Raw genomic sequence first — 13,766 nt, 5'->3', positions numbered from 1 at the left:
TATATATATATAAAAATGTCTTGGACGTTTCCTGTCACTAAATTGTAAACCCACGTCATGTGAAGGCTGACAAATCGCCTCTTTGTTTCCTCTCAGAGCAAGTTGCACATGGATGGTTTCCGCAGCCTGAAGGAAGGGGAGGCAGTCGAGTTTACGTTCAAGAAGTCGTCGAAGGGCCTGGAGTCGCAGCGAGTCACCGGACCGGGAGGCATCCACTGTGTGGGCAGCGAGCGGAGACCCAAAGGCAAAAAGGTCCAAAAGCGGCGCTCCAAGGGAGACAGGTGAGYACGGGCGTACCAAGAAAAAACAGGGGATAATCTTTTTAGCTCGGAAATGATCAAACTTAGGGTATATTATGTAACATGTAACATTGGCTATATGCTATACATGTTTGGTTGCGTAACATAAAAACTCCTAATAGTAAAATAACTTCCTAATAACAGTTATAAATGGTTTCAAGGTTTTCAGCCATAAACACAAGCAATATCTTCATACTGTTCTTGAAAGTTGTCAGATTGTGTTATCCTGTCATTTTACCAAGTTTTATTCATAAATAGTCACAATTTACAACTTCACTTTACACTGGGAAAAATAGCAATTGCTTCCAGTGACGAGGAAATTGTGCATAAACACCTTCTGGAAAAAAAATCTATGCACGTCCAAACATTCCCGTTGTTACAAATCGAACAGTTTTCAGTTTTATCAATCTTTCAAATGATCTTTAATCTACTGGAGTTGCCTATAGGCTTTGTGAATCTGATGCTTGCAGCACACAATCATTGATGTGCTCAGCTTGGGTARCATGTTAAATTTTTTTGTAGTTACTCCCCATTTTTTAGTCCTTTTTTTCCCCCCTGGATCCCAACCCCCTACTTCCAGCCCCAGCAAGGGTCACATCGGCAGGCCTGACGTGTGACCTGGATCAATAACTGTTTAAATCTGCTGCTCCCTCGTGAATTCAAACCAACCCACTTTCTCCCTTCTGTTACTGGACCGCTCCTACCAAACATCATCGTTTTCCTAAACCAAAACTAATAACTCATGAGCAGACTTGTAGTTTTAATAACATTTCTCCTTACAGGTTGTAAGTCTGCGCTTGAATCTATGGGTTTGCTGATATCAGTCTATCCGCACCTCTTCATTTAGTTAATTTCAGTGTTTCATGAAGAGATATTTAGATGCTTTGAAAGTAAAAACAGTTTCAAACCTGAAAGATAAACTCTCTGTATGACCTATACTTTTAAAACAAAAGAAGAAGAAAAAAAACAGCTACCCAAATCGGGATTTTTGCGTTGTTGTTGTTGTTGTTGGGTTGTTGTTTTTTTTGAGCGTCTATGATGGGAGTAGGTTAAAGACGTATCAGCTTTACCTCGTGTCAGTTGTGATTACAACCAGAGAGAAGTGAGTGTGAGAACAGAGATCATTACTGCCTCAAAGAGTCCTGAGAGGCCACCATGGTTCAATACTTCTTCATCCACTGCACCGATTCCTGAATAGGACACAAATGTTTCATGCCTGTTTCATTATGCAGCATCAGATTGTAGATTTGAATTGGGCTAGCCAAGAAACAATTAAAAACACAATTTTGTTTAAGATTTAAGGAGTATTCTGTTGCGTTCTAGCTGTCCAGTTTGAAGTTAGTTTTGCTCATTAAGACGCGGTGTGTTTAAGGTCCGCACGTCATGAACCACCCTTACGTATAAATAAGTGAGGAAGAGGAAAAAGTTCCTGTCCATTTAATTGATAACAGATGCAAGAGCCCAGGCAAGAGGGTGAAGGGTCATTGTTGGCATAGCAACTGTGTATGAATAAAAGGAAAGAGAGCTGGGGGGCTCGAACGGGAACGGGGGGGAGGTGGGAGGTCAGGGTTCAGAGGTCATTACTGCAGCTTTTTTTAGACAAAGGGACCACTTCCACTTTCCTCCTGATGGATGCTGAGCTAGGCTGCTGCTGTGATGTGATGGTGTAGACCTTGACACCGCTCCGAACGCCCCCAAAAAACAAAAGCCTTTCTGACCCCACGGCAGCCGCCCCGTTCAAACCTCATCTGCCATCGCTAAGGTGGCAAGAAGGAGGGCGGGGGTCCGCTAAGTCACCGAATAACTGCCACACGCCCACAGCCCATCTGTCTTCCACCCCTGTGCGCGTGGCCCTTCTATAGATCATGTCCGAGCAGCGGTGGCCCACGGCACCCTGATGGCCATAAACGACCCCACAGTGCGTTTGTTTCAAAAGTTCAATGCCGATGAAACGGATGCCACGCTTAGATACAATAGCGCCCGTTCGGAAGCTTCTGTCAGTGTCAAACTGACAAATAACACAAGCTGCTCACCACACTTGAAAAATTCAGCTAAAAAAAACTCCTGCATGATTAAAGCGTTGATGTGAAGATGTTGTACATTTTAGTGATAAGYTGGGCTCATCTGAGTGAGATGAACAGCCATGAAATGCTTCAACTCCCTCGTGAAGCTTGTGTGTCGTGCCCCGGGATGCCCTTTAAAGATGTAGGTTTAACTGAGGTCACACCTGGTGAAACGTTGCCCTCTAGTGGCAAACCGGTGAAACTTAAAGCACCAGATGATGTGGAATGTGCTGCTGCTTTTTTAAAGGGCCTGTGACATGCTTATCCTTAAAATACAAAAAGCCATCGAAAACATTTATATTTAAGAAAATTAGCATCATACACATGATTTTACCCATTTTGTCTCATAACTGGCATATAATAGGAAGTGACATCAAAGGGGAACTCTTTAAAGGGATCCCCAATTTTTTGTAACGTTAGACTTTATTTAATAAACATATACKTTAACTGTAAAATAAAGACTGTAAAATATTGTAGGCTGTTTAGTTTTTATAATTTTAAACTAAAAGTTTAAAAATATATTACACGGACGGGGCCATTTTATTTACATGCAAAGCATTCTGGGTAAATGATGATGTCAACTAGGTCCTCGGTGCGAGGCTGCTAACGAGCTTTATCCACCCGAAGGTAAATCTTGGACAATATCTGATGATCGACTCTTTTAAATGAAACCAGAGAGCGTTGACAGAGAGGAGAAGGTGGAAATGACTCAGCCTGGAACTGAAAATATGGATGGAGGACAACAGAGCTGCTTCATGGAAGAAGAACCTCAGCTTAGCCTGTTAGCTTTAGCATTAGCCCCGACGCTATCACCATATATATGTATTAGCTCAGCGCTACACATTCTCCTCTCGTCACTGAGGTCCTCCATCCACATGACAGAGAGGAGAAGGTAGAAATGACTCAACCTGCAACTGAAAATATGGATGGAGGACCTCAGTTTAGCTTTTTAGTTTGCTGCGCTAGCACCAAGCTAATACATTTAAGGCAATATAGCGTCAGTGCTAGCACAAAGGCTAACAGGCTAAGCTGAGGTTCTTCTTCCATGAAGCAGCTCTGTTGTCCTCCATCCATATTTTCAGTTACAGGCTGAGTCATTTCTACCTTCTCCTCTCTGTCAACGCTCTCTGGTTTCATTTAAAAGAGTCGATCATCAGATATTGTCCAAGATTAACCTTCAGGGTGGATGTAGCTCGCTCACACCGATGACCTAGTTGATGTCATCATTTACCCAGAATGCTTTGTATGTAAATAAAATGGCTCCGTCCGTGTTAAAATATATTTTTAAAAATTTACAAAACTAAAAACAGCCTACAGTATTTTTAGTCTTTATTTTACAGTTAAAATAAATGTTTATCAAATAAAGTCTAATTTTACAACTAATCATGGATCCCTTTAAGAAAAGAAGCACTCTAGTCTTTGTTTATTTAAACAATCTTATTTAAACTCTTCTTTAACCCTAATAGTGACTCAAAATAATCTAAGGAAACATCAGATTTTTCTCTAATTATTGTAGCATCGCTCTGTTTACATGCAGACATTCCCCTTTGACATCACTTCCTGTTTCTTCACATACAAATATCTCAATAAGTGTTCATCTTAATGATGTGAAAATTGTTTTGCAATATGTTATCAATGTTCTCTTTCCAAAAACGCATTCACATTTATTACGAAAATTTGATGTCACAGGCACTTTAAATATGTGCTGTAGTAAACAGCTTATCATCTAAGGAATCTCCAACATAACCATAGACGTTCTTGGAGGACAACAAGCTTTTTCTGTACCTCAAAAATATCTAGTTTAAATTGTTTTACGTACGTCTAAAAATGAATGTGTTCACTCCCAATTTACAAACGAGTCTTTCTCAGGTGCTGATGCAATAAAACATTTCTTATGCCCTGTAGATGCTATAACTGCGGAGGCCTGGACCACCACGCCAAAGAGTGCAAGTTACCTCCCCAACCCAAGAGGTGCCACTTCTGCCAGAGCATTGACCACATGGTCGCCAGCTGCCCGGTCAAAGCACAACAGTCCTCACCGGCCTCTCAGGGAAAACTGTCCCCTTCAACAGCAGACGAAGGGGAGCACAGCCAGTCGGCACCACCTCCTGAGTCCTCGGAGTAAGCGGGAGATGGGATCACGCTGAAGCACAGAAGCCAATCAAACTGCTTCGATGGCTGAAGGGAGGGGAGACCCAATCCCCCTCCCCAGCTATTGAAGCCGCTTTTGGAATTACCTCAGGTAGAAAAAAAAGTTTTTTTATTAATAGTATTTTCATTTGGCGTAACACTCAGGAATACTGCTGTATTATTGCACTCAGGAAGCTTATTAAATGTAGTAATTACTGCTATTRGAGTTGTTTGAGACTGTAGAGAACTTTACCACGTAACGAACGATCTTCACAAGCGTTTGCGGATTTCCTTTTAGCGGTGCTGCATTTTCTTGTGGGTTTTTATAAATTCTTTTTATTTTTTATTTTGTAAAAGTATAGCTATCAAAGAGTTACACTTTTGCTGCCTTACCAGTTAATCACCTTCCTGACTGTTACTCCTTTCTGTTGACAAGGCAAAGCTGTAACGGCTACTGTAATGAATGTTAAGACTACGTATCTAAAAAAAAAAAGAAGAAGAAGAAGAAGTGACCATCATAAAGAGAACTTGTGACGGGTTTAAGGGTATAGGTGTAGGCAATGTACTGACATTTGCCAATATTGCAGTTGACCATCTAGTTTTTGGGGGCCAAATGAATGTCAGACCAAAAAATGGTTTCCAGTTTTTGGTCAGTTTTATGTTATTTTTTTTCTGTTTTGTTTTTTGTTTTTGTTTCCACTCAGCATTTTGCTGGCTGGTCTGGTCTACCTCACTGGTGCATGTTTGATCTAAGCCATCACCATAGCTGCTGATGGCAAACCAAACATAGATTTGAATATAGGTGATTTTAGTTGGGATTAAATTGCATCTTTTTTGCACTACAGTATGCAACTGAAATAATCTGTACCATGCGAGTTTAAGGACTGGCTCAACATCCCCTGAAAATCCTGCTCAGCTGCTCTCTGCAGGTTTATTTAAAGGCCTATTGGAATCAGAATGAAGACTAATAAGAAAATCCAAACATGAGTTTGTGCTGTTAAAACGAGCGAGATTGGGAGATGGTTTTTACAGCACACTTCTCATTTAAGGTTACGTTTCAAACATAAAACCAATCTTGGTCAGTTGTTTCAGCAGTGGAGTTTTTGTCTGAATATCATTTCCACAAAGTTGCAGAAATGATATGATTCATTCTCAGTTTGTCAGTATTAAAATATAAGGGGAGCCTGCTTCTAAATATTATTATTTCTGTTTTATTCCATTTCGAAGGTGACCAAAAATAACAGGTTTTGGTCGGATGTCAGGATTGGTTGCAGGCACGGTGCTTGAGTTTCACAACTGTTCAGTGTGTAAAAAATGCACTCACTATCCACTTTAAACCTTCCTTTGTATCTGATTGGACCTTTTTTTGCCTTGAGAAATGTCTTAATTCTTTATAGCAAACATTCAACAAGATGCCGACCGTGGACGCTGTTCAAGTAGACTAGCCGATATTTTTCCAGCCTCTTATTGTCCAGTTTATTGTAGAATCAGTATTAACAGGAGTAGTGCTCAATGTGATCTACTGTTGTAGCACACTTGCTTCAATCAGTTTGCCCCTTTTCCTTTGACATCAACAAGTATATTTTTAAGGGGTGCACCAACTGCCATTTTCTGTCCAATCATGATCTTTAAAAAGCCTGACCTGCTGATTTTGACTTTGGTTGACACCAATATTTTTTTTACATAACTGTCAGTGTTCCAATTATTGTATTTAAAAACACAGAACAATACCCTTGAAACAATACAACCTTGTTTTAACTGGACATGAGGTAGTGCTCACGGCAGAGAGAAATGGGACAGTAGCTGATTTTCAGACCTGATAAGATCAGCTTCTCGTGTAAGAATCGGCCAATCTCCCAAAATTAAGGAAATCGAGACCAAAAAAATCGGTCATCCAATTTATAGGTGCACCCCTATTTTTAATTTTTTTTTTTCCATACAGCTGCCTCTCACTAGTTGGTTTCTCTTTTTCTGGCTGATTTCTGTGAACCTAAAAGACGGTTCAGGAAAATCTCAGTAAATCAACAGTTGCTGAAAAACTCAGATAAGTCCGTTTGGCACTAACAACACAATCAAAAGTCATTTAAATTTTCTTACTTCAACAATCTGATGCTCAATTTGAGCATGTTTATATGCATAACGCAGTTACAAGTGTGCCTAATAAAGTGGGCGGTGAGTGTGTTTCCATCACTTGCAGGTCAGTTAAGAGCAGCAGAACGGTGCTTTACGGCGTGATGACTCTTTAGGTTTCAGAGATCTCCAGATATTATCAGTGGTCCATCTGTAGTGTACTCAACTTTTATTTGCTGATGGGAAAATTACTGCTGCTTTACCTCATCTTGAATTTAGGAGAATCCCAAATACACAAGCATCATCATAAAACACTTGACCCAAACTGAGGTACTAAGATTTTTTGGATATCTCTCTTCCCACTTGAAAGAAAGAGAGAGAGAAGGAGGCAAAATCAGACACGATATTGTCAGTGGGAAGGCTGGTGTTTTCATTTGTATTTAGTAAAGATCAGTTTTTAGGTAGGTTTAAGAAATGACCTGTCTTAAACCCTCTGTAGGGGACTAGTTTAGGAGCAACCAGCCTGCAAGGAGGAGCATGTAGGTCTAGCTAGCTAATCAGCATTTTACTCCCGTTTTACAGGAGATGCTGACTGAGACTTTAACACCCAATTAATATATATGTAAAATTATTCTAATGTCTTAAAAAAAAGATTGATTCTACTTATTTATTTTCATCAAAGTGCGCTGCAGCTTCTTCCTGCGCTCCTATTGAAGCCTTGTCGAGACGAATGTCCGTGTGGATCCGCTTAAAAATTGAGACAGGTCATTTAAAAACTGTATAACTTGGGGGAAAAAAACTGGGTAGCTTTTCTATCATGGTACTGTCGTTACTCTGTACATATAAGTGCTTGGTAAATATCTGCTATTTCTCCTTAATTTAATTCAGCCTAATTACAATGTAACAGTAATATATTGCAACCTGAGGGTAAGAATATGCAGTACATGCTGTATAGGTACAGAATAATGAAGACTGATATAAACTGTGATTTTCTTTTATTATTATTATTTTACTTTTATGATTTTTTTATGTGCAGAATGAGCTTTTTAGAAAATAAAAACCCATCAAAACACAGACCTATGACAAAGCCACTCTGCACTAATCAGGTGTAAGATGCATTATTATGTTTTATATATTTCAATTTAGTTGCTTTTGAACACATATACCATATTTTTATATATACATGCTTATTTTGTTGTTTCTCGATAAACCATTCACAGCTTGTTGATGGTTGGGCTCATCTCAGGAATTATCAATCTGACAGAACTCAGGGAAGGAGTCAAAGAGTTTTAACATAACAGGAAGCAGGGGTTGCCTGCTAATCCGCATAATGTGAAAAAATATGATGATGTTTATGTAAAATGGCCTCAGGAGTGTTTTGATGCTGTTTATTTTTTTATAACAGGACAGTTGTTAGAAGATTGTAAAATTTCGGGTCATAAAAGCAATGATTACGAACTGTTAAAGTGAGTCTGTTCATTTTTGAAGTGACGTCCACGCTTTATGACAGATAAGGTACCGTATTTTAAAAATCTTTTTGACAATATCGCATCAGAAATGAACGGAGTATCCCTTTAATGTTGAAGCTTCTTGGCTCCTCGTATCTTTCCATTCACAGGATGATGTTTTTTATGTCCTTTATTGAAGAAAATGTTCCACTCTTTATATATTCTTTCCTCTGTAATCGTCGTAGATGGGGATGTAGTAGAATATCAGGGACTGGGGCTTGTAGTATATTATAAGTATTGTCTCATCTCAGTACATTGATGATTGGTGTTTCAGACTATCAATGCTTTTGACAAAACGAATGTGCCACTGGTGACCTAACAAGTTTTTCAAAGTGTAAAGGTTGCTGTTTTGATCATTCCATTCGGGTTTTGAAAGAAATAAAATGTGTTAATAAAAGTGCTGACATTTGGTGGATTGATTTAATGTTTTGTGCATTTTTTTTTTTGTTTCAGTTTAAACTTACTTTTTAAAATTGCGGTGTCAGTTTCATTTTATCATCTTAACTTGAAGAACCCGTTTTCCTTTTTCATTATTTTAAAAAAGAAAATCTGAGTTACATTTTCCTTACCTGACAGCACTGATGATTTCATTTGTCAAACTTGGACAGCGATGTAGACACTCAATACTTAGAATGCAAGTGAATTTTAGTATTATATATTTTTGCAGTACTCTGTTTCTATCTCATTACTGGAAACTTGGGAAGTTCATGCAAGACGTTGTGATTGTAAAAGAAAGAAAAACTGTTTAAAATTCTAATGATTTTTGTATTGGTATTTTATGTTTGGGTGTTAAATGGGTTGGATTCCTTTAAAATGTAAGAAGAACTTGTGAGAATAAGAGCATTTAAAGCACATTGAGATGTTCTGTGTTACAGTTTTCTTTACTTGTACTAATCTCAATTTGTGACCATCAGCCAGTTGATTTTTGTGGAGTTTTATCAGGTAAATGCTTACTGCTACTTCCAAACAAAAATGTGCATTTATTAATGATGAATGTATCAGTATTTACTGCCATAAAACTAAACTTGTCTWAATGGCTAGTTTTTCAGTGATGGGGGCTGCATGTAAGATTTTCAAATTATTACTGTGATTATGTTTTTGTAAAAGTTTTGCTTCATTTCATAATAAATATGTCAATAATATTAATTTGAGTGATTTATTATTTAAAATATTTTTATAACTAGACATGAGTTTTTACGATGTAAAAACAAGTGTGCATTGCCATGTAGCATATTATTGCAGCATGGCTTTGCCTGCAGCATTGGACTTGCAGAATGAACTTTGACCAAGTTCAAATGTGTTTTCTAAACCAGCTTGTGCCTGTCACATCAGCAGGTGTTTAGAATTAAGGTGATTGTGTGACAATATGAAGTTTGAAGAGATTTTTTGTTAAAGTTGCGTTAGCTGGGTTTTGAAACCTGATCTCCCACATGAAATCTCGTGACATAGACCATTAGACTGTTGGAGCTGTGGCAGGGTGTTTGTATGTATGCAGAAAGAGGCCACATTGCCAATACAATTATTGACACTAAACTGCATAACATTACAACAATCATCAACAATCATTGTATTGAAAACACTGAACTRTTGAGATTAAATATAAAAAACTATGGTGCAGTACCAAGTTGAGTACAGCTGGGGGCAGTATTGGACCATTACAAGTCCCCATTGACTCCAATTTTATGAATTTGGAATAAAGTTTCAACATTAATATTTCAAAACCTACAAGTTGTACAGGCACCAGAAGGCATAGCAGTCATTTGGCACAGGACCTTTACAGATAGAAATTACAATGGCAGCTGTAGGACAATGTAGTCAGGAGCATTGGACTTTCAGAATGAACTTTGACCAAGTTCAAATGTGTTTCTATACCAGCTTGTGCCTGTCACATCAGCAGGTGTTTGTAATTAAGGTAATTGTGTGACAATATGAAGTTTAAAGATTTTTGTTAAAGTTGCAGTAGTTGGATTTGAACCCTGATCTCCCGCATGAAAGCCCACAGTGCTCATCATGAGACTATAGGAGATGTGGCAGAGGACAATCCCAGGGATTGGATTGTRTATATACAGAAAAAGTTTACCTTGCCAAGGCAATTATTGACACTTAAGTGCAATATATTACAGCAATGGGACAACATAAAGACAGTATTACAGTAAAACATCAAAATACAATCATATTAATATTGTAATCACTGAACTACTGAGTTAAAATATTATGAAACCATGGTGCAGTACCATATTGTGTAGATGCAGCAGGGGGCAGTATTGGACCAATACAAGGCTCCATTGACTGTCATTATAATTTATTAAACATTAATATTTCAAAAACTATAAGTTTTACAGGCACCAAAAGGCATAGCCATCATTTGGCACAGGGGCTTTACAGATATAAATTAGAATGGCAGCTCTAGGACAAAGTATGCAGGAAGAGAAGCATGGCAAAGTTGAGATGACTTGGATGGGAAACGAATCACAATAGTATGCATTGCATTGGCAATGCATACTGATGAGGAAAAACTTATATCACTGCATTACGGTGATGAATAACAAGACATAACAGTTGTATTGCACCTGGAACTAGATGTCTCTTATTARGACCGAGTTCCTTTTCTTCCTGTCACATGTCAATTAGTGTATCTGATTGCCCTTTTTCCAAATATCCTTTCCATAAGGGCACAGAAGAAACAAAAATAACTTGTAAATTCAAGAAAGCAGGATACAAAATAATACCCACATTAAGAATTTAAACAACTTGGGTTAAAGCATGTAATAAATCTTAATAAATTCACTGAATTTTTGTGAAAGTTTTAGGGACACTGGGAAAAAAAATCTGATTTTAATCTCAGAATTTTGGCTTTAATCTCAGAATTATAATATTAAAGTGAGATTAGAATTGCTAGTTTAAAGTGAGAATTCTGACATTAACCTCAAAATTCATAGATCAAGGTCAAAATTCTGGGGGAAAAAAGTCAGAATTCTTTCTTTTTTCCAGTGGCCCTATTCTCTTTCCTACATTTTCCATTCTTAATAAATACATATAAACAGGTTTTTGCAAAAACTCGAAACAGTACCATTTTATGTAATACCGAGTGTTTTCCACCAGGGGGCGCCATTCTCTGTTTATATTTTCAACTTTCCACGAGTAAAATCCAATATGGCGGCGGCACAGAGGCTAAAGTGCGATTTTACTCCTTAAACTACACACGTTTTTGTAAAAAGCTTTGTTTATAAGTAGAAAAGTTCAGTTCTGTGTCGAGATGTGGTTTCCAGTTCAGACCGTGTGTTTAAGAAGTCGGACAGTGTGTAAAAGAGGCTCCGTCGGTGCTTTTCTGAGGTGTTTAAGGCACCTGGATGCTAATGTTTCCCCCTTCAGTCATTCAGCTGGACGCTGCTCGCAGACCTGCCAGGCTCTTGTTTACAGAAAGCATGGAGACCCTTCACAAGTCGTTCAGTAAGAATGTCTAAACAACGTTTAAATGTGTAAAGAACTTATCATTATGTAGCCACGAGAAACAGATTTGGTGATCCTTTATCAAAAAACCTCATGAACCTCTAGAAAGATTATAATGAAGATTATTTTTTAACACACACACATAAATGTTGAGTCAGCTTTGTCTTTCTGTTAGCAAAATATCTCATGAACTACCATATTGATTTTAATGAAACAACTAGGAAATAATAATTAGATGTACCTCTACAGCAGCAAACTAACATTAACAAACAAACAAAAAAGGCTTTAATTCGGCCAGTTTTACAGATATTGTGCTAAAATATGACGTGAAAAAGAAAAAAATTGTATAGGTCTTCTGGACGGGTTCTTCTCTAATGAAACGTTTCGTCTCTCCTCCAAGAGACTTCTTCAGTCTGAGAGTTTCATGCAAAATTCAGGCTTTTAAGCCCTGCCTCCGTGTGACTGATACTCACATCACATGGCTATCGTTGACACCTAATTAACACCTATTGTTAACAGGAGGTGGAGTGATACTGGCAATAGCAGCACTGTAGGAGGGGGACAACTGAAAACGGAGGCCTCCACCTCTGTTTAATGATGGACGGTCTTTCTTCACAAAAATGGCTTCTTTTACTCCTCTCTCAAACCAACGTTCCTCTCTATCAAGAATGAGAACATCCTCATCTCTGAAAGAGTGAYCGCTGGCCTGTAAATGAGTGAAAACTGCAGAGTTCTGGCCATTAGACGTAGCTCGTCTGTGTTGGGACATTCTTTTGAACAGTGGCTGCTTTGTTTCCCCGATGTATAACTGGTCGCAGTCCTCCTGGCACTTAACAGCATCCCGTCCAGAAGACCTACACAATTTTTTTTCTTTTTGATTTGTACCTGGATTACTGAGACGCATCAGGATAAAATATGACGTGGTTTTAGCTGAGAGTCATTCACAACAAGTGTTGCGCATTTCATGGGATTTTTTCTGTAAAATTGTAGCATTAACTGTCCTTTGTGTATGTTAGCATAACATCTTAACTGGATGGTGAAACATTTTTGAACTGTTAGGATTTCTGGTCAACAGATTTTTTAAACAGTATAAAAATGGTGGAAAGAATAAGATGAAACAGAAAAACATAATTACACATAAGCAATGAAAAATTGAAAATATCAAATCCAAAAAAAATTCTAAAATTGTAAATCAAACACAAGGTCAATGCAGGGCAAAGTATACACAAAAACATAATGAATGAGGGAGAGAAAAACATGGCGTAAGTTCAGTAATTAAATACACAGATTGATGAGCATTTACATTTGAGGTAGGCTGGCAGTAATGGTGAAATGGTTAGCTAAACGCTTGAGAGAAAAAGTGAGTTTTTAGGAGTGTCTTGAAAGAGACAATGTTATCATTGGAGCACAGAATAAAAGGGAATTCATTCCAGAGCCTGGGGGCCACAGAGGAGAAGGACCAGTCACCACGGGTCTTAAAGCGAGTGAGGGGAACCATAAGGAGATGTTGATCCTGTGAGCGGAGGTCCCGTCTGGGGTTGTAATGTGAAATGAGACTTTTAATGTATTCAGGGGCTTGGCCATGAAGAGCTCTGAAGGTGAGGACCAGCATTTTGAACCGGATTCTGAATTGAACCGGAAGCCAGTGAAGTTCTGCTAGGATCGGGGAGATGTGGGTGTTATGTTATWATGTTACACTCTCATAAAAAAACATGCTCAAAGCCTTGCTTTCACTCATTCATGCATGTTTGAGAAATCCTGCAGCGTTTTTAGGAAGCCATGCTGAGGAGCAAAACAACAGGTGGGGACCAGAAACGCCCCTGGGACGTGTCCGAACTTCCTCATGGCAGAGCGCACCAAGTAGGGGTCTCTGCGGACGAGTGAGTGTGTCCCAACGCAAGTGGATTCTAAAGCGACACACCTGACTGGACAAGCAAAAAAGGGGGCGTCACCATACGGCACCACCTGATTGGACAAGAACAAAAGGGGCGTTACTGTACGGCACCACTTTTTCTGGAGACCCCTACTTGGGTCACATTTCTCCTGGTTAACCTTAGTGTTGGGGTCAGGGTCAGGCTGTAAAGACATCAAGCAGGGTCTAAGGATACCATCATGTAGGCCTCGTAGCCCACAGTTTTTATGGTTTAGACACTTTGATTCTGCAGATAACCCCTTCTCGCCGCGAGACCGCATAGATTTTGAATAAGGTGCAATACACTTTCTCACCACTAGAAGCAGTAGTGCAC

At 38.7% G+C, this 13,766-nt stretch overlaps 2 protein-coding genes across 2 annotated transcripts in view; both read left to right on the top strand.

Annotated features, from left to right (window-relative positions):
- Window positions 1–9,216, top strand: part of lin28aa (lin-28 homolog Aa) — a 14,701-nt gene extending 5,485 nt beyond the window's left edge. Inside the window, exons 3-4 of the mRNA XM_014021259.1 lie at window positions 97–281; window positions 4,268–9,216. Coding sequence (XP_013876713.1) covers window positions 97–281; window positions 4,268–4,487 — 405 coding nt within the window. The 3' untranslated portion in view covers window positions 4,488–9,216. The remainder of the gene's footprint in view (window positions 1–96; window positions 282–4,267) is intronic.
- Window positions 9,217–11,208: 1,992 nt separating this feature from the next.
- The window catches only part of mecr (mitochondrial trans-2-enoyl-CoA reductase), a 7,532-nt gene continuing 4,974 nt past the window's right edge, over window positions 11,209–13,766 (top strand). The window contains exon 1 of the mRNA XM_014021245.1: window positions 11,209–11,520. Coding sequence (XP_013876699.1) covers window positions 11,327–11,520 — 194 coding nt within the window. The 5' untranslated portion in view covers window positions 11,209–11,326. The remainder of the gene's footprint in view (window positions 11,521–13,766) is intronic.

This window comes from Austrofundulus limnaeus, unplaced genomic scaffold, assembly GCF_001266775.1.
Source record: "Austrofundulus limnaeus strain Quisiro unplaced genomic scaffold, Austrofundulus_limnaeus-1.0 Scaffold284, whole genome shotgun sequence".
Classification (NCBI taxonomy): domain Eukaryota; kingdom Metazoa; phylum Chordata; class Actinopteri; order Cyprinodontiformes; family Rivulidae; genus Austrofundulus; species Austrofundulus limnaeus.
This window is presented reverse-complemented; position numbering and strand designations above follow the sequence as displayed.